The sequence below is a fragment of the Triticum urartu genome, chromosome 1A (assembly GCF_056163025.1).
Source record: "Triticum urartu cultivar PI428250 chromosome 1A, HENAU_Tu73, whole genome shotgun sequence".
Lineage (NCBI taxonomy): Eukaryota > Viridiplantae > Streptophyta > Magnoliopsida > Poales > Poaceae > Triticum > Triticum urartu.
Genome location: NC_141873.1, coordinates 362213960 through 362235962, shown reverse-complemented (window position 1 = coordinate 362235962; position 22003 = coordinate 362213960). Strand labels below are relative to the sequence as shown.

Genomic DNA, 22003 nt, shown 5'->3' with positions numbered 1-22003 from the left:
ATGGCATGGCAAAGTGCACAAACAAAACTACAAATTAAGTGGAGATCAATATGCAACGAGTTGCATATTGACGAAACACCACATGACTTATTTAGTTCTCTCTCGGTTATGTACCCAACAATATTAAATGTTGTTAAGCATGTCAAGAGGTGAAACATAAAGGGATTATCTATCTAAACAATTTAAATGGGGCCGGATATAGCAAACAACAAATCCGGCAAATCCCCATATGCATTAGTAAATTAATGCAAACAACAATTTAAACCATATTAATGTTGTTAACATGATGCGGATGACATGATCAAGTTTTTATGCAAGTATTATTAAAAGTTGACATGAGCGTGATGAGTGCATTTGTGTCACCGTGGTAGAAAGAAAGGGGTACCACAGCGACGAAACGGAAATGACGCCGCGGCAACATTCCGAAGATCGGGTAGCTCACGGGGATACCGGTGCAAAAGGAAGTGGGTGCGATTGTGTCATGCAAGAAGATGGGGTTATCCCGGTTACCCTGTTCCCACGGGTCGACGGCGTGGCAACGAAGAGGAACAACTACCGTTCACGGGCGGATACAACATCCAAACATGCATCTCATACAACTCATGCATTCGTCCACAGGCGTTCGTTCTCGGCGATTATACCTTCGAAGCGTGCGTTTCGAAGAGGACCGGAGTAGTCGTTCACGAGCCATTGAGGGAAGTAGTGGTACACGACGACGGTAGTGGTACACGTTTTCGTAGATGTTCTGGGTCGTCGGTAGAGGTACTTGTCGCATCGCCAAGCGTATTCATACCCGTTTCGGAGAGGAACTTGGCATATCCATGTACTTGGCGTTTTGCAATCCCATGTACAGGGTCGTCATGTAGTCGTTCGGGCATCGTGGAGGAACTTGACGTTCATGGGGTCCCGGTCTTGGCCATGGAGAGGGGCGGAACCCACGCAAGGAAGGGAGGCCGTGGTGGGTGCAAAGCTCAATGGAGCTGGTCCTGCTGGAGGAACGTTGCGAGGGGCACACCTCGTGGTCCACTAAAAGGACCAGGGGAGGTCGCTACGGTCAACGGTACGGCGATCCCTCACTGGACTTGGCACAGACGAGAACAAGGGCTTGAGGCGGCTGGCTCCGGGATGCAGGGCACAGAGGGAGGTGTTGATCCGGCCGTTTGACGGCGTCCCCGATGAGAACCGAGTCGAGGCAGGGGTTCGACGGCCATGAGATGGTCTCCTGTTACAGAGAACAAGAGAGATGAGAGGTGGAGGAGGGAAAGAGAAGGAAAAAGAGGCGCGAGGGAAGAGGTCTTGAAGGTTGCCGGCGTTGAGAGCTCCGATGAGCTGGCCCGGTGGCCTTGCATGCGGCGGGCGCGGGTGCTCGAGGTGGCAAGGCGACCAGTGCTGGGGGCCCCGGCGAGCTCCGACCTGAACGAAGGGGACAGGCGGCGCGGTCTTCCTGCTGAGCGTGGAGGATGGTAGAAGCGGGGAACGGCGCCATGGAAGGTGGCTGGAGGAGGCGCGGTAGGGGACTAGCGCTGCAGAGGGAGGCGCGCGAGATCGAGAGGGAGAGATGGAGATGGGGAATGAGGGGTACGGGTGAGAGGAGGGGTCGAGCGAGGCAGGCGCTCTGCCTCCTGGCGGCGCGAGGGGAAGACGAGAGAGAGCGAGAGGTTGTGCGGGCTAGGGTTAGTGGGGGTTTAAGTTGGGCCGGCGCGGGAGTTGGCCTAGGTGGGTCGACGCAGAAGGGGAGGCCCAACTGGGCTGCGGCAGGCCTAAGCTGAACTCCTCTCTCTCATTCCTCTCTTATTAGCTTTAACAGAAAAGAAAACAAATAGAGAGAAGAAGAAAAATACAGAGAGGGTTAGGGAAAGAATATTTCAGAAAATAAAATATTCTTAGAGCGCCGGAACTTTGCACAAATAGAATAAAATGGTTTGGCAATATTTTAGAGATAGAAAAATAATTCAAGTTTAAATTAGATTCAAACTTGAGCCATTTTTAAATCCAACCACACAAGTCCAAAGGATCTGAAAATTGGAGGAGGTGGTCCTGGCACGGTCTAGAATTTATAGGAAAAGAGTGGACATTAATAGAGAAGGGAAAAAAATGGGACTATCAAAAGACAGGAAAATAGAAGGGAAGGAGAAGGAGATGAAGCAGGGGATGAAGGCAAGGGGAAATATTTTGCAAGTGTGTCACGGTAATTCCACAAGAATGGAAATATTTATAATAGCTCCATAAATATTAGGAGATAATGTTATAAAGATATGTCACTCTTCCCTCGATTTAAATGGATCGAAGAACCACACAAATTATTTAGTGGGTTTTAAGACGGGTTGCATATTGACATGATGACATGATGCAAGGCACATGATGCAAAGGGGAAAGCAACAAGCAAACAAAACACCTGACGAAACCCGGAATCCATGGATGGCATCTGAATCTCCGGTCTTGGGGCGTCACACCTCAAGTGTAATAAGTCTTCAGATCACACAGACAGGAAGACTTCAGTGATGCCTAACACTCTTTGGCTCTGGGTGTTTAGGGCTTTGTCCTCGCAAGGATTTCTCTCTCAAAGGCTTCGAGGTGGGTTGCTCTCAAACGACAAAAACCGTGCACTAACTCTGAGAAGCCAACCAATTTATGGTGTAGGAGGTGGGATATTTATAGCCACTAGGCAACCCGACCTGATTTGTCCGAAATGACCCTGGGTCACTAAGGAATTGACACGTGTTCCAACGGTCAGATTTCAAACACACACGACAACTTTACTTGAGCTACAAGCAAAGCTGACTTATCCAGCTCTGGATAAGATTTGCTCTCATTCTCTTCGCTCGAAGACATAGGATTTTGGTTAAGCATCACTTCAGTCATTCTGACTGGTTCACTTGGACCCCACTTAACAGTACGGTGGTTCCTATGACTCAACAAAGAAGAAAACGAAACAACTAAGTCTTTGTGCTCTATAGTCTTCACACAATGTCTTCTCTTGTCATAGACTTCAATGTGGATACCTTCACATACCACCTTTGTCTTCAATGTCTTCATACATTTTTAGGGGTCATCTCCGGTAGGTAAACCGAATCAGTGAGGGACTACTACCTATGTTATCCTGCAATTCTCACAAACACATTAGTCCCTCAACCAGGTTTGTCGTCAATACTCCAAAACCAATTAGGGGTGGCACTAGATGCACTTACAATCTCCCCCTTTTTGGTAATTGATGACAAACTGGTTGAAGTTTTCAACGGGGATAGAAGTATGTGAAATTGTAAAGGATTTAAGTATTGTCTTCGTAAGTAGCAGGAAGGCTCCCCCTGAAGATGTGCATATAAGTATTTGCTTTTGAATGCAAATGCACATGGCAGGTTGTACTTGCGGAGCTCCTCTTTTACTTATGAAGACAATTCATCATGCATGAAAGGATATATCGAAGATAATGACATGCATAATGGAAAATGGAAAATGGACGTCTGCCAAATGACTTCGTGCGGAATTTATCATCGTATCACATAGTGTCGAAAAAGTAGCAGACGACCATCAAGTTTAAGTGTTACAACTCAAAAACGAACCAAATGTTTCAAAAGCGAGAGTTGTAAGAACTTTACAAATGTAGCAAAAAGTAAAGCAACCACCCATATGGACCCGCTTGAAGACTATCAACTCATATGCTTCTCCCCATTTTGTCAATGAGGACCAAAAAGGTTTGAAGACATAGAGCTTCTACTCGTTCCCATGAGGTGCAGGCGAAGCAACAGGGTCGTCGTTGAGGTTCGGTGGTGCAGAAGAACTCGGTGCAGTGTCGACACGCGCTGAAGTTGGAGGTGGTGAAGTGGCATCATCTTGGTCATCGATGGCTCTGGCATTCACCGTCGCAGCTCAGGACGAATAGTCAGAGTCTTCAAGTGAGGGAGTCCGACGCAAGTGAGCATTCCTTGGAGGAGTTGAGTCAAGCTTGAATCTTTCTGTGAAGCCATCGTCTTGCAGATCAGCTTCAGCACTAAGCAATGTCAAACTCTTCCAAGACCTCCGACAGGTTTCATGTGTAACAAAGGCATTCTTGGTGGCAAGATTGCGAATGCGATTGACGTCCACCAAGAGGCTTTGCATCTCACGCTTAAGCCAGTCATGATGCTTATCCTGTTTGTGATGTAGCGCGATGAGAAGTTCTCGGTCATTGAGAACACAAGATCGCTTCCGAGGCCTTTGGGCAATGGTGCTTCCAGTGGCGTCAGTTTGGGCGCGAGGGGCACATGTGTTACCAGCCAAGGGATAAACACGAGAGACTGCCTGAACTCCTTCAATGGGCTGGGTGAAGCTTTGACGATCAACATTGTGAAGATAGATTGGATCCTTAGCAGGCTCTGGGTAAATAGCTTCAACAGACAGATCAACCTCTGGCAAGAATACAAGATGATTGCGCGCAGACGGCTGATAGTTGAAGGCAGAGTGAAGCTTGATAAGGCGCATTACCCACGGAGCGTAGAACTTCAGACCAAAGATGTCGGAGCCAGATGCAGCTAACTGCCGGATGAAGAAGTCTTGAGCATTGAAGCTGATGCCATTGAAGATATAGAAAACCAAAGTCTTCATTGCTCCTTCAAGCTTCGCTGCAGATGAATGTCCTTTGACAGGCCATAGAGTTTTCCTGATGATATGGTAAATGGTACGGGGCAGATACTCTAGGTCTTTGACAAAGAATTTCGTTGGTTATTCAGCGTCGCGTGGTAGAGGCTTCATCATGCTTAGCATTTGGCTCATGTTGGGTTCTGGCTTCTGAAAAATGCTCTCCAAAGCATTCTGGTGTTGTTGACAACCTGGTTCATAGTATTCACCAGGAGTGGGCAGGGCTGTGAGCTCAATGATGTCTTGAGATTTAGCTTCATGATGAACATCTCCTGTCATCCACTCAAGGATCCAAGTCTTCGGATCCCTGTTGTATCCACGAATGTGGAGGGTAGCATAGAATTGAAGCAGAAGTTCTTCATTCCAGTGTTCCTTGACAGTCACAAAATTAAGCAGACCCGCATCACGGAAGCAGTCAAGGGCTTCTTCAAGGCATGGCAGTCCAGCAATGGCTTCACAATCAAGATGCATGTGAGGGAAGATGCGTCCCTGATTGTACAAGATGCATGAATAATAGCTTCGCTGCTGATAACTCCAGAATTGGTCCGAAGAGATTCTTGGCCTTGTGTAGGGGTTCTTGTGACTGTCAAAGAATGTGTTGTGTGCCTTGAATCCATTCAGATTAAATGATTCTGATGACATTGCAGTACCTGGAAACCGTGGTAGCCTGGGCTTTGGCTTCTGGACCTAAGGCTTGTGCTCCACATGATAGGCAAATTGAGGACCGGGAGCAGGTGGAGGAACCGGAATTGGCCAGCGGACGGTCACAAGCTGACCACAATCATATGCTTGCTCGATGGTGTGTGGCCTGGGAGGTGGTACAGGAGCAGAAGCATTGGTTTCAAGCTACATATTTCCATCAGGTGCAACATAAGCTTCAGGTGCAGCGTCATCTGGCACCACATTAGCTTCAGCCATGACAACGTCATTGGCTTCAGTGTTGATGTTGGTGGCCGCCTCAATATTGGTAACCTGCACTTCAGGAGCTGGAGGGTCAGACACGTTCTCCTCAAGAACAACTTCAGGGTTGGACGGGGGTGTAGCAACTCTTTCTTCATCACGTGGTTCTTCTTCTTCATCGGCTGATGCAGCTGGAATATCTTCAGCCGCTTTGGCTTCAGATTCAGGGATGTTCACAGTAGGAGAGGCTTCAGGAAAGACTTCGCGTGAGACGGATTGGTGCTCTTCTCCTTCGGGAACACTTGACAATGTGACCTGTGGCCTAGGTCCTTTGCGAAGCCTGCGAAATGCTGGCGATGCCTGTGGAGATGGAGTTGGTTGGGCCTCAAAGTCTTCACTGTCAATCACCGGAGTGGTGACCTGTGGTGGGGGAGTGACTGGTGTTTCTTCAGCACGAGGGGATTCTTGAGGGTGATCAGCCCATGAGTCATCCTGAGCAATTGGCGTCAATGGACGACCAATGCTGATGAGTTCGCTGTTCGTGAGAACAGGCGATGATACCAAATTGTGCTCGATCTGAGGAAGGACTTCATCATCTTCAACATTGTCGTGAGGACTAATGTCTTCAGCTGTGGTGGGATCAACAGCTAGATTCTCTTTAGATTCAGGAGCCTCTGTGGAAGCAGGCTCATGAACTACCGGACGATGTTCACGATGTTCAGACGTAGGACGAGCAACAGAAATTGGCTCAACAAGAAGGGGCTCTGTGGAAGCAGCCCGGTCTCTCTTCTTTGTTTTCCTTTTCTTGGTTGGGGAAGCATCATCAGTGGTGGCTTTGATCTTGCGCTTTCTGGCTTCGGCTTCAGCTGCTCTAGTTTGCTTGAACTCTGAAGCCACTGTGGGGGCCTTAGGCTTCGAGGCTGTCATACTGGCTAGGAAGACAATGCAAGGTGCTTCCTGCCTTGATGCTTCTGGTTCGGCCACAACTGGCTTCTTCTTATTCTTGGCAGCCATCCCGGGGTCGATGCCTGGTCGCTCCAAAGCCTTGCGCTTTTCAGCTTCATTGTAGCCTTGAACACATTTGGCAGCAAGATTCTTCATGCGGTCACGAGAACCTTTTGCTTCTTCTTGTTTCTTGTGGAATGCCTGCTTGAGCTCATGCATCATGACCTTGAAGTTTTGAATGTCTTCAACATTGAGCTTGGCCATGTGCTTCTTGAACTAAGCCTTTTCATAGTCAATTTTGTGCTTCAGCTCAACAATCTTCTGGGCAAGAGCCAGCTCAGGAGCAATGGCTCCGTGGAAGGAGACACTGAGGCCAATCGGGAGCTGAAGATCATCAAAACGGAGATCTGGGCTGTCAAACCATTCATCAATAAACTTGTATAAGATTTCCACATCAAAGAGGGGAAGATCATTGAAGATTTCTGCCTCTTGCTTGCTCTTTATCAACTGCTCAAGAGCGTCATCGCCAAGATCGTTGTCGCTGGACAGATCAATGGCGTCATTATCGTTTCTCAAAACAGCAGCAGGGGTCAGTGCTTGACCAGTGGGTTGCATGAGCTTTTTCAACTTGGCAGACTTGGAGATGTGTGAGAGATCTTCAAAATGCACACTGGCTTCAGGAGGTGCAGTGGCCAGAGGCTTCGCCCGTGAGATCTTTGGTGCAGAGGGGGGCTTTGAAGCCTTTGGTTTCTTTTGCTTCACAGACTTCGGAGGTGCAGGCGCTTCATCAAAATCAGAGTCATCTGCAGAGTGGTCCATGGCTGCCCCTTGAACCTGAATGTGAGTGATGAGACCTTCTAAGTTGTAGAAGGGCCCAATAAGATAGGGTTCGGCTTTGCATGTGCCGTCAGCTCGTGGTGCAGAGGGGCCTGGGTTGAAGTCTAATCCCAAAGACTTCTTGTTTTCCTTGGCCGAGTTCTTTGCAGCCTGATAGTTGCGCTTGAACAGATTATCTTCACGATGCCATAACAGAGAGGATGGGTCGGCATTAGCAGGCTGAGGTCCACGAATCATGCAGGGGTAGAAGCCTTGAGCAATAGCTTCGGACTTCGACTTGGGCTGAAGACCTTTGTATATTAAATCTTCCCAGGGGCCCTTTAAGGCATTCTTCTCAGCATACTCCTTGGTGATGAATCTGTACTTGAACCATTCCTCTGCCCAATGTCTTTGAATCCATTGGATTCGGTTCTTGCGTTCTCCATAGGTTTCTTCTGGATCTGACTTGTATAACTCATAGAGATCCGGTGGCAGGTCCTTAGCAGTGTTTCCACGGCGTTGTCTTCCGCCCTTCCTGACTGATTTTTGAGTTGTCATGAAGTTTAGACGGAAAGGCTTCAACATTGTCGAAGTCTTCCGTCTACTGGTCAGACAGGAACTGGCTTCAGGAGAATTTATGTGACGCTGTAAGAACTCTGCAAATGAATGCAGACTATGAGAACCAAGGGATTCTCCCACGGACATGTACCTGTGACAGCATTAGAGATGCGAGGGAAGGGGAAGAGGTCATATGCATTCTCAGAAGATTTTGAAGATAAATCAGTTTAGAAGATATTGACCTGATAGTGCGAAGACATTCACTTATATATAGAGAGTTGGTTCCAGATTTGTACGAATCCACGAATAAGTACAAGTGAGGAATCTAACTACTTTGTGAAGCATAAGTGAACATACTAGGCATGCTATGAGATGCAGAATGAGATAGATCCAACTTGTAGGAACAAGAACCACTTGTGGTTGAAAAGGATGAATCTATCGGATCAAAAGGAGCGTAAAAAGAGTTTTTATTTACCACACGAGGAACTGCTAGACGGAGTGGGAGAGGAGGCCGAGCAGTTCAATCTTCCGTGCCCTAACTTGGCGACGGAGGACATCTACGACGACGGCGGAGAAGACGATGTCCGCGGCCGGCGTGAGGACGGCGTCGGTGAGGTCGCGGCAGCTAAGCGCTTCGTCGCCGGCGTCGTCGAGGGCTGGCGGTGGCGCTAGGGTTTGTGCGAGAGTGGAAGAAGAGATAATGACTAGGGTGAGGCATGTATTTATAGGGACAGGGACGGCACAGTGTTATTACACAGGTGCCCCTGGCGGTTCACATCTGAAGGACACGTGGCGATCATGCAACACATTGGAGGTTGTTCCACGTTCCCACGCACGCCTGGATTGTCGGGTGGTCGTTCCCGCTTCTCCGGGTTTCAGGCAAAAAGGATTAAGCATTTAAAACAAATTTAATGTTTGTCTCTGTATCTTCTGCTGACAAGAACGCAGCGAAGACATTCGACAGTTTCAATAGAATGCATATGATTTAGATAGATAGACTTAAGATGGGAGCATAGAAAGGTCAGCGTCCGATCACATTCACTTAGTTCAAAAGATTCAACTAGAAGACATAGATATAAGTGAATGCTGTAGAGGACAGAAACCAAATCAGTACATTGAAGATAAACATGAAGCCATGTTAATAATGAAGACAAACCAAATGCGAAGACTTTGCAAATGCAATGCCAACAGAAAGTATTCCAAACAAAAGTTTGGTGGTGGCGTTACCCACCGCATAGGAAATATTAGACCCAGACACGGCGCACAATTATCGTGGCGCTCCGAAGTCAAATTCTGCGTTAATGTATTCACACTTAGAGTGTAAGTCTTCATTAGTTGAAGATATACGTTACTTCGTGTGTTTGCACATCTAAGTCATCAACATGCATAAGTGTTAGGATGTGTGCATGATCACAGGACATTTGAGGATTCCAAGATATTTAGCTCACACCGCAACTTGCAAAACCTTTTCTCATCCAAGGGCTTTGTGAAGATATCTTCCAGCTGCTCTTCAGTGTTGACGTGAATGATATCAATATCTTCCTTCATGACATGGTCTCTGAGAAAGTGATGACGGATCTGAATGTGCTTTGTCTTCGAGTGCTGAACTGGGTTGTTGGCGATCTTGATGGCGCTTTCATTGTCGCAGTAGAGTGGCACTTGCTTCAGATGAATGCCATAGTCTTTGAGTGTTTGCTTCATCCATAGAAGCTAAGCGCAGCAAGATCCAGCAGCAATGTATTCAGATTCAGCAGTGGAGAGAGATACACAGTTCTGCTTCTTTGAAGACCAACATACAAGTGATCGTCCCAGAAAGTGACATGTGCCTGATGTATACTTGCGATCCACCTTGTCACCAGCATAATCAGCATCCGAGAATCCAACTAGATCAAACTCCGAGCCCTTTGGATACCATAATCCTAGCATTGGGGTGTGAGCCAAATATCGAAGAATTCGCTTCACAGCTAAGTGATGCGATTCCTTTGGTGCCGCTTGGAATCGGGCACACATGCAAACACTAAGCATGATATCTGGCCTAGATGCACATAAGTAAAGCAAGGAACCAATCATGGAGCGGTATACCTTTTGATCGAACTCTTTACCATTGGCGTCAGAATCTAGATGACTCTTGGTAGGCATTGGCGTCGTGTAAACTTTGCAGTCTTGCATTGCAAACTTCTTCAGGCAATCCTTGAGGTATTTCTCTTGAGATATGAAGATGCCGTTGCGTTGCTGTCGTATTTGAAGACCAAGGAAGAACTTCAGCTCACCCATCATGGACATCTGATATTGCTCTTGCATCATGTATCCAAACTCATCACTGTATTTCTGATTGGTGCAGCCGAAGATAATGTCATCCACATATATTTGGCACACAAACAGTTCACCATCATATGTCTTCGTGAAGAGTGTGGGATCCAGGGAACCAGGTTTGAAGCCTTTGCTATTCAGGAAGTCCTTGAGTGTGTCATGCCAAGCACGAGGGGCTTGTTTGAGGCCATACAGTGCCTTGTTGAGCTTGTAAACCATGTCAGGATGTTTTGGATTTTCAAAGCCAGGCGATTTTGCAACATACACTTCTTCTTCAATCTTTCCATTGAGAAAGGCACTCTTCACATCCATTTGATACAGAAGAATGTTATGATGATTTGCACAGGCCAGCAGTATGCGTATAGCTTCAAGCCTAGCCACAGGAGCAAATGTTTCATCGAAGTCAATTCCTTCAACTTGAGTGTATCCTTGAGCAACGAGACGAGCCTTGTTTCTGACAACTTGACCATGCTCATCTTGCTTGTTGCGATATATACATTTAGTGCCTATGATATTGTGCTTACGAGGATCAGGACGCTTGACCAGTTCCCATACATTATTCAGCTCAAACTGTTGAAGCTCTTCTTGCATAGCTTGAATCCATTCAGGTTCCATGAAGGCTTCACCAATTTTCTTGGGTTCAGATATTGAGACGAATGTGAAGTGCCCACAGAAATTTTCTAGTTGTGTTGCCCTTGAACAAGTGAGTGGACTAGGTGCATTGATGCTATCTATTTTCTCAATCTGTACTTCATTTGCAACACGAGGATAAACAAGATGAAGATTTTGCTATTGCTGACCATTGTCATCGTTAGAAGGATTGTCTTCAGGCTGAGTATTATCTTCAGGTTGATCAGGTGCAGAGATGATGGGTTCCTCTTCGGGCTGTGCTTCAGACGGTATGATTTCTCCAGTTCCCATAAGCTTGATGGATTCACTGGATGGAACTTCATCTAGCACATTTGGCAGGTGCTCTCTTTGCGAGCCGTTAGTCTCATCGAACCGCACACCCACAGTTTCAACCACTTTATAGTGAAAGAGGTTGAAGACTCTGTAGGAGTGCTAATCCTTTCCGTAACCAAGCATAAAACCTTCATGTGCTTTCGATGCAAATTTTGAAGTGTGATGTGGATCCTTGATCCAGCACCTGGCACCAAATACTCTGAAGTAACTGACATTTGGCTTCTTACCAGTGAGGAGCTCATTCATAGGATGTTTTGTTCAGAAGCTTGTGAAGATAAACACGGTTGATGACATGGCATGCAGTATCAATGGCTTCATGCCAAAACTTTCTTGGAGTCTTGTATTCATCGAGCATCGTCCGGGCCATCTCAATGAGTGTTCTGTTCTTGCGTTCCACGATGCCATTCTGCTGCGGCGTGTACGGAGCTGAGAACTCATGAATGATGCCCAAAGTATCAAGATAAGTGTCGAGGTCGGTGTTCTTGAATTCAGTGCCATTGTCACTTCTGATGTGCTTGATCTTGACGCCATAGTTGTTCATGGCTCGATTGGCGAAGCGTCTGAAGACATCCTGCACTTCAGTCTTGTAGAGGATTATATGCACCCATGTATATCTTGAATAATCATCAACAATGACGAAGCCATGGAGACAAGCATTAGTAGTAAGAGTTGAGTAGTGAGTGGGACCGAAGAGGTCCATGTCTAGCAGTTCGAAGGGTTGAGTCGTTGTCATGATTGTCTTCGAGGGATGCTTGGCTCTCGTCATCTTTCCTGCTTCGCAGGCACCACATAAGTGATCCTTCTTGAACTTGATGCCCTCGATGCCTATGACGTGCTTCTTCTTTGCAAGAGTATGCAAGTTCCTCATGCCAGCATGCCCTAGCCTCCGATGCCAGAGCCAGCATTCTGAAGCTTTTGCAAGAAGACATACGGCAAGCTGTGGTCCTGCTGAGAAATCTATCATGTACAAATCATCTTTCCAATAGCCTTCAAAGACTAGAGACTTGTCAGGTTCCATTAGAACAAGGCAACGATATTTTCCAAATATCACAATCATATTTAAATCGCAAAGCATTGAGACAGACATTAAGTTGAAACCAAGGGATTCAACAAGCATCACTTTATCCATGTGCTGATCCCTTGAGATTGCAACTCTACCTAGACCCAATACCTTGCTTTTACCAGTATCAGCAAATGTGATGTGACTCTTGTCAGATGGACGTAAGGTTGAGTCCATGAGAAGACTTCGCTTGCCAGTCATGTGATTAGTACATACACTATCAATAATACATTCTGAAGCAGCTGGTGTCATACCCTACAATGCAGTTAGGGGATAGGCTTCACGAAGAGCATTGTGAAGCATAAACATTTGACGAGCAAGAGGATTATTAAAGCTTAGATCAAGGTTAGGGCTGATAGGGCAAGTAGCAAGCGACTCAGGAACAAGGTACATAATAAGACCATTTGGGCATTTGATCTTGCGCCCTACAAGATGTTTAAGGTCCCCAGAAATAGCTTCAGACGCATTTGATTTTCGGCTGGAGACCTTTCCCTGCAAAAGAGAGTTAAGCTTTCTTAGCCACCCACATCTTTAAGGGTGGCTTCGAAGCAATGAGTCTAAGTGCAGCATTTGAGAACTTTGGCTTGGGAGCCCTAACAAATAGTCTTGTAGGTGGACAATAGTACTCATAAGAATAAGCAGAGTAGTTCTGGGTCTTATGAACATGGCGGTTTGATGAAACATGCTCATATTCATAGGCCTGAGTATGGTTTCCCTGCAAAACATTTGCGTTAGTGTGACTCAGGTGAGTCCTCTGTCTGTGTGAATCCTTTGGACCATATGAAGCCCATGGTCTCGGGTTTGTCTTCTTCACTTGTGGTGTCATGATGACATACACAGGAAGATTTTCCAGACACTTTTTTGGCACCCAGACTCTCTTCATAGGTGGCCCATTCCTGCAGTTAGTACCAATATACCTGGCAAACACTTCACCATTCTGATTCTTAAACAATTTATAGTTTGCATCAAAGGATTCATCAATGACAATGGGATTAGCGCAAGTGAAGCCAGATAGGGTGGATGGATCCATTGAAGGTTCCTTTGCAGCAACCCATGTGGTTTTGGGGTACTGCTCAGGTTTCCAGTAAGAGCCATCAGCATTCATTTTCCTTTCAAACCCGACACCCTCTTTCCTAGGGTTTCGGTTCAGAATCTGCCTTTTGAGGACATCACATAGAGTCTGATGCCCTTTGAGACTTTTGTATATCCCTGTTTCAAGCAATGTCTTCAATGTAGCATTTTCATCAGCAATAGCAGTGGTATTCTCAGCAGAGGGGTTAGTTACCACATCAACAGTTGAAGATATTGCAACAGTAGCAGCAGTAGAACATCCAGCAACACAAGTAGCGTTATCACGCTCAATGCATTTAAGACATGGTGGTTCAAATCCTTCTGAGCGAGACTAATCTGTTTGGCGCGAAGTGACTCGTTTTCCTTTTGAAGATCTTCATGAGCCGCTCTCAATTTCTCAAGTTCTTGCTTCCTTTGAAGATAATCATAGGAAAGCTTTTCATGAGTTGTTGAGAGCGTTTCATGATGACTTTCAAGCTCCTCATACTTAACATGAAGATTTTTTATGTCTTCAATTAAGGACTGAGATCGAGTCATTTCAGCGTCTAATAGGTCATCGCTTTTGTCTAACAGTTTTTGAATATGTTCCATAGCTTTCTGTTGTTCAGTTGCAATTTTAGCAAGTGTTTTGTAGGTGGGTTTGGAACCACAATCAGAGTCGTCTTCACTTGATGTTTGATAGTGAGTGGTGCGTGAGTTTACGTACCTTGGCACCGCGTGCCATGAAGAAGTAGGTGGGAGCGGAGTTGTCCTTGTCATTAGCATTGGCGTTGGTGACGAAGTCATTGTCTTCAATGTTGAAGATGGACTTGGCAACGTAGGCTGTAGCCAGACTTGCAACGCCAGAATCGGACTCCTCCTCAGACTCCACCTCAGCCTTCTCAGAAGCAAACTCCTCCTCTGAATCCATTTCCTTGCCAACAAACGCACGGGCCTTGCTAGATGAGCTCTTCTTATGTGATGAAGACTTTGAGGAAGACTTGGAAGAAGGCTTTGAGTATTTCTTCTTTTTATTGCCGTCAGAATCATATTCCTTGCTCTTCTTCTTCTTGTTCTCATTGTCCCACTGCGGACACTCAAAGATGTAGTGACCAGGTTTCTTGCACTTGTGGCATGTTCTCTTCTTATAGTCATGAGCAGAAGCTTCATCATTCCTTGAGCTAGATCGTGAGGACTTTCTGAAAACCTTTCTTCTTGGTGAATTTCTGGAACTTCTTCACAAGCATAGCAAGCTCCTTTCCAATGTCTTCAGGATCATCAGAACTGCAGTCAGATTCTTCTTCAGATGAGGAAACAATTTTTGCCTTCAAAGCATGAGTTCGCCCATAGTTGGGACCGTAGATGTCTCATTTCTCGGAAAGCTGAAACTCATGTGTGTTGAGCCTTTCAAGTATGTCAGACGGATCGAGTGTCTTGAAGTCAGGGCGTTCTTGAATCATCAAGGCTAGGGTGTCAAACGAGCTGTCAAGTGATCTCAGGAGTGTCTTGACGACTTCATGCTTGGTGATCTTAGTAGCGCCGAGAGCTTGAAGCTCATTTGTGATGTCAGTGAGTCGATCAAACGTGAGCTGAACATTCTCATTGTCGTTTCTCTTGAAGCGGTTGAAGAGGTTGCGAAGGACACTAATTCTTTGATCTTTCTGGGTTGAGACGCCTTTGTTAACCTTGGAGAGCCAGTCCCAGACTAGCTTGGATGTTTCCAGAGCACCCACACGGCCATACTGTCCTTTGGTCAGATGACCACAGATGATATTCTTGGCAGTGGAATCCAGTTGAACGAACTTCTTGACATCAGCAGCGGTGCAACCTTCACCAGCCTTGGGGACGCCATTCTTGACGACATACCAGAGGTCGACATCAATGGCTTCCAGATGCATGCGCATCTTATTCTTCCAATAGGGATATTCAGTTCCATCGAAGACTGGGCACGCAGCGGAGACTTTGATTATCCCTGTAGTCGACATAGCTAAAACTCCAGGTGGTTAAACCGAATCACACAGAACAAGGGAGTACCTCGCTCTGATACCAATTGAAAGTGTTAGTGATCGACTAGAGGGGGGGTGAATAGGCGATTTTTATGAAAATTTTCATAACATGGAAGTTCGAAGACAGACGATAGAAATGAACCTATTAACATGCAGCGGAAGGTAGACTACACTAGCCAAGCCATAGTCAAGTATTCAATGAAGTGAAAGCACAAAGACTAATAGCAGCTAGACAGTATGGATCAAGATGGAAGATAGTATGAAGCAAATCAGAACAAGCAGTCACACAGTGAAGACAAATAGATAATGCAAACAGGTAATGACTTCACAAGGACCAATCTGCAAATAAAGAGATGGGAAGAATAGAACCAGTGGCTTGTTGAAGACAATGATTTGTTGGACCAGTTCCAGTTGCTGTGACAACTGTACGTCTGGTTAGGGAGGCTGAGATTCAACTCAGAAGACCGCGTCTTCACCTTATTCCCCTTGAGCTAAGGACACCCAGTCCTTGCCCAATTACTCTGATAAGTCTTCAAGGTAGACTTCCAAACCTTCACAGACTTCGTTCACCGGCGATCCACAATGACTCTTGGATGCTCAGAACGTGACACCTAACCGGCTGGAGGATTCACAGTCCTCAAGTGTAATAAGTCTTCAGATCACACAGACAGGAAGACTTCAGTGATGCCTAACACTCTTTGGCTCTGGGTGTTTAGGGCTTTGTCCTCGCAAAGGATTTCTCTCTCAAAGGCTTCGAGATGGGTTGCTCTCAAATGACAAAAGCCGTGCACTAACTCTGAGCAGCCAACCAATTTATGGTGTAGGGGGTGGGATATTTATAGCCACTAGGCAACCTGACCTGATTTGTCCGAAATGACACTGGGTCACTAAGGAACTGACACGTGTTCCAACGGTCAGATTTCAAACACACACGACAACTTTATTTGAGCTACAAGCAAAGCTGACTTATCCAGCTCTGGATAAGATTTGCTCTCATTCTCTTCGCTCGAAGACATAGGATTTTGGTTAAGAATCACTTCAGTCATTCTGACTGGTTCACTTAGACCCCACTTAACAGTACGGTGGTTCCTATGACTCAACAAAGAAGAAAACGAAACAACGAAACAACTAAGTCTTCGTGCTCCATAGTCTTCACACAATGTCTTCTTTGTCATAGACTTCAATGTGAATACCTTCACATACCACCTTTGTCTTCAATGTCTTCGTACATTTTTAGGGGTCATCTCCGGTAGGTAAACCGAATTAGTGAGGGACTACTACCTGTGTTATCCTGCAATTCTCACAAACACATTAGTCCCTCAACTAGGTTTGTCGTCAATACTCCAAAACCAACTAGGGGTGGCACCAGATGCACTTACAGTCGCTTACCCATCGAGACTAGCCGTTGAGTATTGCCAGCAACGAGACTTGTGCACATTAGTGATCATACTTCCCATAGCATGCATACATCATTGTTGCATATCTCGGTATCATCTCTTGTGTCACAAGGTTGTCATCGCATACACCATTGCTATCTTAGTTCGTGAAGCACTGCATGAGAAAAGAGCTCAAACAACAAAGAGCCACACAAGCTTTTAAGCAAAAGGAAAAGATACGCAAAGAGCTTTTAAGCAACAATCATAGCATCATACAACATTAAGATTGTCATACTAGATCATCTTGGATCATATCATAGAAACACCTTGCATAGAGCATACTTGGGATAGAAGTCGTTGCATTTTTGCTTAGTAGGTTATGCACAAGTCTTTGTATTCGCCTATTGTGCAATCGTGCTAGCGTCTCTCTAGTGTTGTGCAACAAGAACATTTTTGTGGATTCCATATTTTGGCTCACCCTTGGTTGCACGACCCTACTTATCCTTTTGCGTGTGTGTTTCCATGTACCTTACATTGCTTGGTCTACTTGTTGCATTGCGAACTTCCGAATCTTTTCCAACATTATTGAAGCTCACTTACAATTGCATCAAATTTCGTGCCATCATCCTAACCAAGCTCCACCATAAGTTTTTACTTGTGTAGGTGTGAGAAACCGACAAGAATTGGTACCAATTGTGCTATGCTATTTCCTTGTCCACATTGGAGTGATCATTGATCCACTTTCAACTTCGGTCAGGGTACATTTGGTATTCGTTCTTCTCTTTCTACCACTCACATTTTTCTTTTGGAATAATGGATAGGCCAAGTACTTCTACAAACCCATTCTTCATTGAGCACGACGACGATATGAACTCTTACGTCACCAAGAGCCACCTCTTTGGTGCACAACGTGCTTTGCATCAAGAGCAACAAGCAATGAGTGAACGCATCGACAACCTCGCCGCCGACTTGCGACTCTCCGAGCAACGTACAAGGGACTACTTCGACCACAAGCTCGACGATCACAAGCAAGAGAACAACGCAAGAATGGATGAGATTCGCGCTTTGTTGCTCAACCGCTCTTCTTCCACTTCGTCCTCATCAAGGACCCGCTCAAGTCGACACTCCGACTTCACCCTTTCCGGCTCAAGTACACCAACATCGAACACTCTTCACCGTACCACGCGCAATGATCGTCAAGCAAGCATCTATCCTTTACGCAACACCAACTCTCAAGAGCACCGACAACGTCAAACCAAGGGTGCACAGTCAAATTCTGAACAAGCTCGGAAGCTACTGACGATACATAGTAGGGACGGCATGTAAACTGAGAAGTCGGTCACCAGGTCGGCCTAAGGCACAACATGTCAAGGCATAGGCCGGGCAGCCCGAGCCGCTCTTCCCACGTGAAGCATGACTTCCAAAAAATCTATCATCTTTACATACTCCCTCCGTCCCAAAATTCTTGTTTTAGATTTGTCTAAATACGGATGTATCAAGTCATGTTTTAGTATTAGATACATCCATATCTAGACTAATGACCCTAAAGTCTCCTAAGGAGAACTCCAAAGCTCAAAATATATTCCATTCTTCACAAAATTTTGCACACATTTAAAAGACATAAACATGTTTTCTGTAATAAAAAAAAGAACTAAATTTCATTTTAGTTCTGTTTTCTGAATTTACTATTCAACCATGAGCTGAATGCCTTCCCCCCAACAAATAACTGCAACACAAAGACCAAAAGCAGGCATGAAGAACCAAAGCAGACACAAAAATTGTGAGAAGGATACGAGGGTGAAACTTCAACCGTGTCAAACCCTACAAATTACTGGGAGTAGCAAACTTATAACAAGTTGCATGCACGATTAAATGTCCACTTTCTAGTTGTCGTCTTTCCTTTCAATTTAATCTCTCAGCTTTCATGAACTACACTTAAAGAAGCAAACCAGAAACAGTAAAACCGCAGAAAGCTCCTAAAAATTACAACAATATAGGAAGAAATGACACGCAAGAAATATTTCTGCAGCACCGACTTATTTTTCAGTCTTGCGCCTTTTCTTAGCAGCAGTTTCAAGATTCGGCATTTTCTTAGCAGCAGTTTCAACATTCGGCATTTTCTTATCAGCAGTTCCATTGTTCGGCCTTGCACCTTCCTTTCCAGAGCTGTGTCTCTGATCTTTGTCCTTGAGACGATTCTGCGACCTCTGTAAGAAACAACCAGTGCAAAGAATATCAGGATACTGGGTGCAAAAGCACCAAGCAACTTCAAGAACTAAGACGAATACAGGACAAACAAAATTGGACTATCGTGGTTTCTTAAAAAAATGAATATCAGATTTATCCATTCACCAAAAAAATCGAATTATTCTGTATCCATCACCTTACTGTAACCTCCATGATGACATGCTGCTGGAGATCATTTCAGCGCAGTCCAGTCTGCCTTTTAATATGGCGCCTAAAAGCCTTCGATGTGTATTGTGCCTAGATGCTAATACAACTATGGAGGATGTGATCCCATACCTTCTGTCTTCTCCGATTTTGTCGCTGCCTGCCTGAATCCTTCTTGGGCTTTTGTACTTGCTGAACATTTAGCAGGTATAAACAGATTAAATTCCATATGAAATACAAATCCAGATTTAGAAAACATTTCTGTCGCACGAAATCAGTAATTTCAACAACCAGTGCCAACACCTGAGCAAGAGCTATAGTTCGGGCATGTCGTTCAGCATGTGTCTCTGCCTCTTCCTCCAGCTCACCATCACTGTTGAGCACCATCTTAAGCCTACCTTCTCCCAGTAGTTTCTTTGATCGAGCATGTCTCTAAAATAGACAAAATAAAATGAAGAAATGTGGCAACAGTAGCATTCACAAGTGACAGCAAGTAACTCTTATCAATTTTCAACAAAGAGATGTAACTCCTGTCATTGTCTTATATGTACAACAGCAAGCCTTCTTCAGTTGACGTCTAACAGGTGGGAAACATTATAGTAGCTTTCTTCTGAATTACATACCTTTGATTCAAGATGTACCCTGACCATCTCCTCACTTAAGCACATGATTCTGGGACAAAGCTTGCACTTATACACAGATTTGCACTTCAGAATGTAGTTATTGAAATCGACCTCAACAGTGTCATCCTTGTTAACAGCACCTTCGGCAGAATCAGCATCACCACTTGATGCTTTCTTAGCAGGCAACCTGATTGCTTGGTATTGTTCATACACCAGACTGCTGTTCTCATCTGAAAGTAAACCTGTAGTTAGTCGGTAAAGTTGCTTGCAGAGAGTTCGGTCATGTGATAAATTACTCAATAAAGCGCTTATGCTCATATTGAAACATTACATGGTATGTTTAGGTAATGATACTTAACATTCTGGTTGTCTAACTCTATGTTCAATCCTCCAATACCCCACCACAGTATACTGAGATCAAATTCCACACCCTGCGGTCATTGACTAGTAAACTTAGATCCCATTGGTAACATCCTAAGGTAACACAGAGCAGTTCTTCGTTGCCAAACAATAAGGTGAAGGCGGTATAGGAAGACAATTGCACTTCTCTTAGCATGAATGTAGTCCTGTGAGATGACATTAAAAGGCTAGTGTTCCTATGTATGAAAAATATAAACAAAAGGTCCCTCAAGCCTCAATGACACTAAACAAGCCGGTGAAACATCTGGAAAGGCAAGAAAAAGGTATGTAATCACAGACAGTATTAGCCACTTCACTACAAGAGAGAGCGTAATTTAGCCCAAATGACAGCTTTCTTTGAACCTCCTTTCCATTAAAAAATGCAATCTCTCCTAATCCAAATTGAAGGGGGCATGGAAGCAAGAACAAAGAATACCTGCACAAGGACTATCAACATGATGTCCAGAGCTGTCCTCACTTTGGTATCCTGAACCTGATAGACAGGAGCAACCAATGAGAAAAAGAGCACATTACAATATCTGCACATTAATGTATTATAGTGATTCGTGGACCATCAAAACCAACAACATGCAGCAGATATACCATGCAAGAATATTAAATAAATACCGAGGCTTTGGCAGGACAGAGCAAATTAACAAGAGCAAATGATGATTACTCTACTCCGATGGTTTTAATATGACATCACCCTCTAAGAGTTGCATACTCAGTATATGAAGCAATAGTACAGGTCGAATATATCCATGGAATCAAAGTGAGCATATTCGCTAGTACAAACAAATCGGCTACGCATGACGCATGACACATGGAGAATGACCTGAACAGCGCATGTAAATGGCACCAATAATATAGATAGTGGTAACAAAGAACAGCTCACCCTCATCTTCGGCCTGCTCATCTACTTCCTTTTCCTGTTCTTCCCCCGACTCCACCTCCGCTTCTTCATCATCATCTTCTTCTTCTTTTTCTTGCTCCCCTTCTACTTCCTCCTCCGAGACCTCTTCTTCCGCGGGGTCGCGGTCCGAATCAGAACCCGAAGAGGAGGAGGACGAGGAGGCGCTATTGTCGCCGTGGTCTTGCCTGAAGTAGCGCCTCTTGATCATCTCGCCCGATTCCGCCGCCGCCGCCGCCTGTTCTGTCGGGTGAGGTGGTTTTGGGGGTTATGCTGGACGAAGCAGAAGACAGCGTAGGAGGAGGCAGGGCTGTGTAGGCGCGCAGAGAAGCCCAGGCCGTTCGATCTAGGTCATACCCCAGTTCCTTTTTTTTTTTTGAGGGATCCAGTTCCTCTTCTTTTTATTCCGTGCGTTGGGGCTCAACAGCTCGCCCGCTGGACCGCCTTTCCTTTTGCCCGTTGGGTTTTCTTTCCGGTTTTCCTTTTGAGGGCTGGTTTTCTTTGCGGTTTGGTTTTTTTAGACAACCTCACGAAGTTTTTATTAATTCGTCACAATATTTACAGGGATGGATGAAAGTTCTTCAGGGTTTCCCAACCACACATGGCAGCCAACCCCGAGAGATAAAGCATGCTTCGCTAAGTTGTGAGTTTCAAAATTTGAGCTCCTAAATTTATGGCTAAATTTACAAAAAAACAAAATCTGACGAGTGGCGTATTATTTCATGTATGATAGCTCCATAGGCAGATAAGTTTTCCTTTTTCAAGTCGTTCACCACCACTTTGCAATCAGAGGCAACATGAATCCGCCGCTGATAAAGATCATCTGATAGTGCCAAGGCCTCTCTGGTTGCAATTGCTTCGAGAGTCTGTGGATCTGTGATATACCTGAAGACAAGCATCGATGCTCCCAAGAAAATCCCTTCAGAGCTTCCGCAGATCACCCCGACCGCACCACACCCGGCGTGTCTCGGGGCTGCAGCATCCATATTTATCTTCACACAACCCGCTTGCGGTGCCATCCACTAGTTCGGTCTACGCATTACAGCGCCAACATGTTTTATAGCTTTTGTTGTTGACAACCT

At 45.3% G+C, this 22003-nt stretch overlaps 1 protein-coding gene across 3 annotated transcripts; it reads right to left on the bottom strand.

Moving 5' to 3' along the window:
* Positions 1 to 18396: 18396 nt before the first annotated feature.
* LOC125512135 (stress response protein) lies at positions 18397 to 21255 on the bottom strand. 3 transcript variants are annotated; one of them, XR_007285223.2, is made up of 6 exons: positions 20907 to 21255; positions 20448 to 20504; positions 19613 to 19854; positions 19293 to 19421; positions 18982 to 19181; positions 18397 to 18805 (listed from the first exon to the last, which is right to left on the bottom strand). XR_007285223.2 is itself a non-coding variant. In XM_048677216.2 (6 exons), exons 1-6 carry the CDS (start codon positions 21130 to 21132, stop codon positions 18635 to 18637), a joined length of 885 nt encoding a protein of 294 aa, XP_048533173.2. In that variant the 5' UTR covers positions 21133 to 21252; the 3' UTR covers positions 18397 to 18634. The 3 variants fall into 3 exon arrangements, 2 of the variants coding, with proteins under 2 accessions (XP_048533173.2, XP_048533178.2); XM_048677216.2 differs by having other exon boundaries at positions 19122 to 19181; positions 20907 to 21252; XM_048677221.2 differs by having other exon boundaries at positions 19122 to 19181; positions 19613 to 19842; positions 20907 to 21249.
* Between the last annotated feature and the right edge of the window lie 748 nt (positions 21256 to 22003).

What these genes read in the sequence shown, in the direction of transcription:
- LOC125512135 (XM_048677216.2), bottom strand. Translation starts at nt 21,132, where the DNA reads ATGATCAAGAGGCGCTACTTCAGGCAAGACCACGGCGACAATAGCGCC. An exon ending in TGAGCAGGCCGAAGATGAGG is followed by an intron (nt 20,505 to 20,906) that starts GTGAGCTGTTCT and finishes CCTGTCTATCAG; the next exon opens with GTTCAGGATACCAAAGTGAG. An exon ending in AAAATCGGAGAAGACAGAAG is followed by an intron (nt 18,806 to 19,121) that starts GTATGGGATCAC and finishes TGTTTCTTACAG; the next exon opens with AGGTCGCAGAATCGTCTCAA.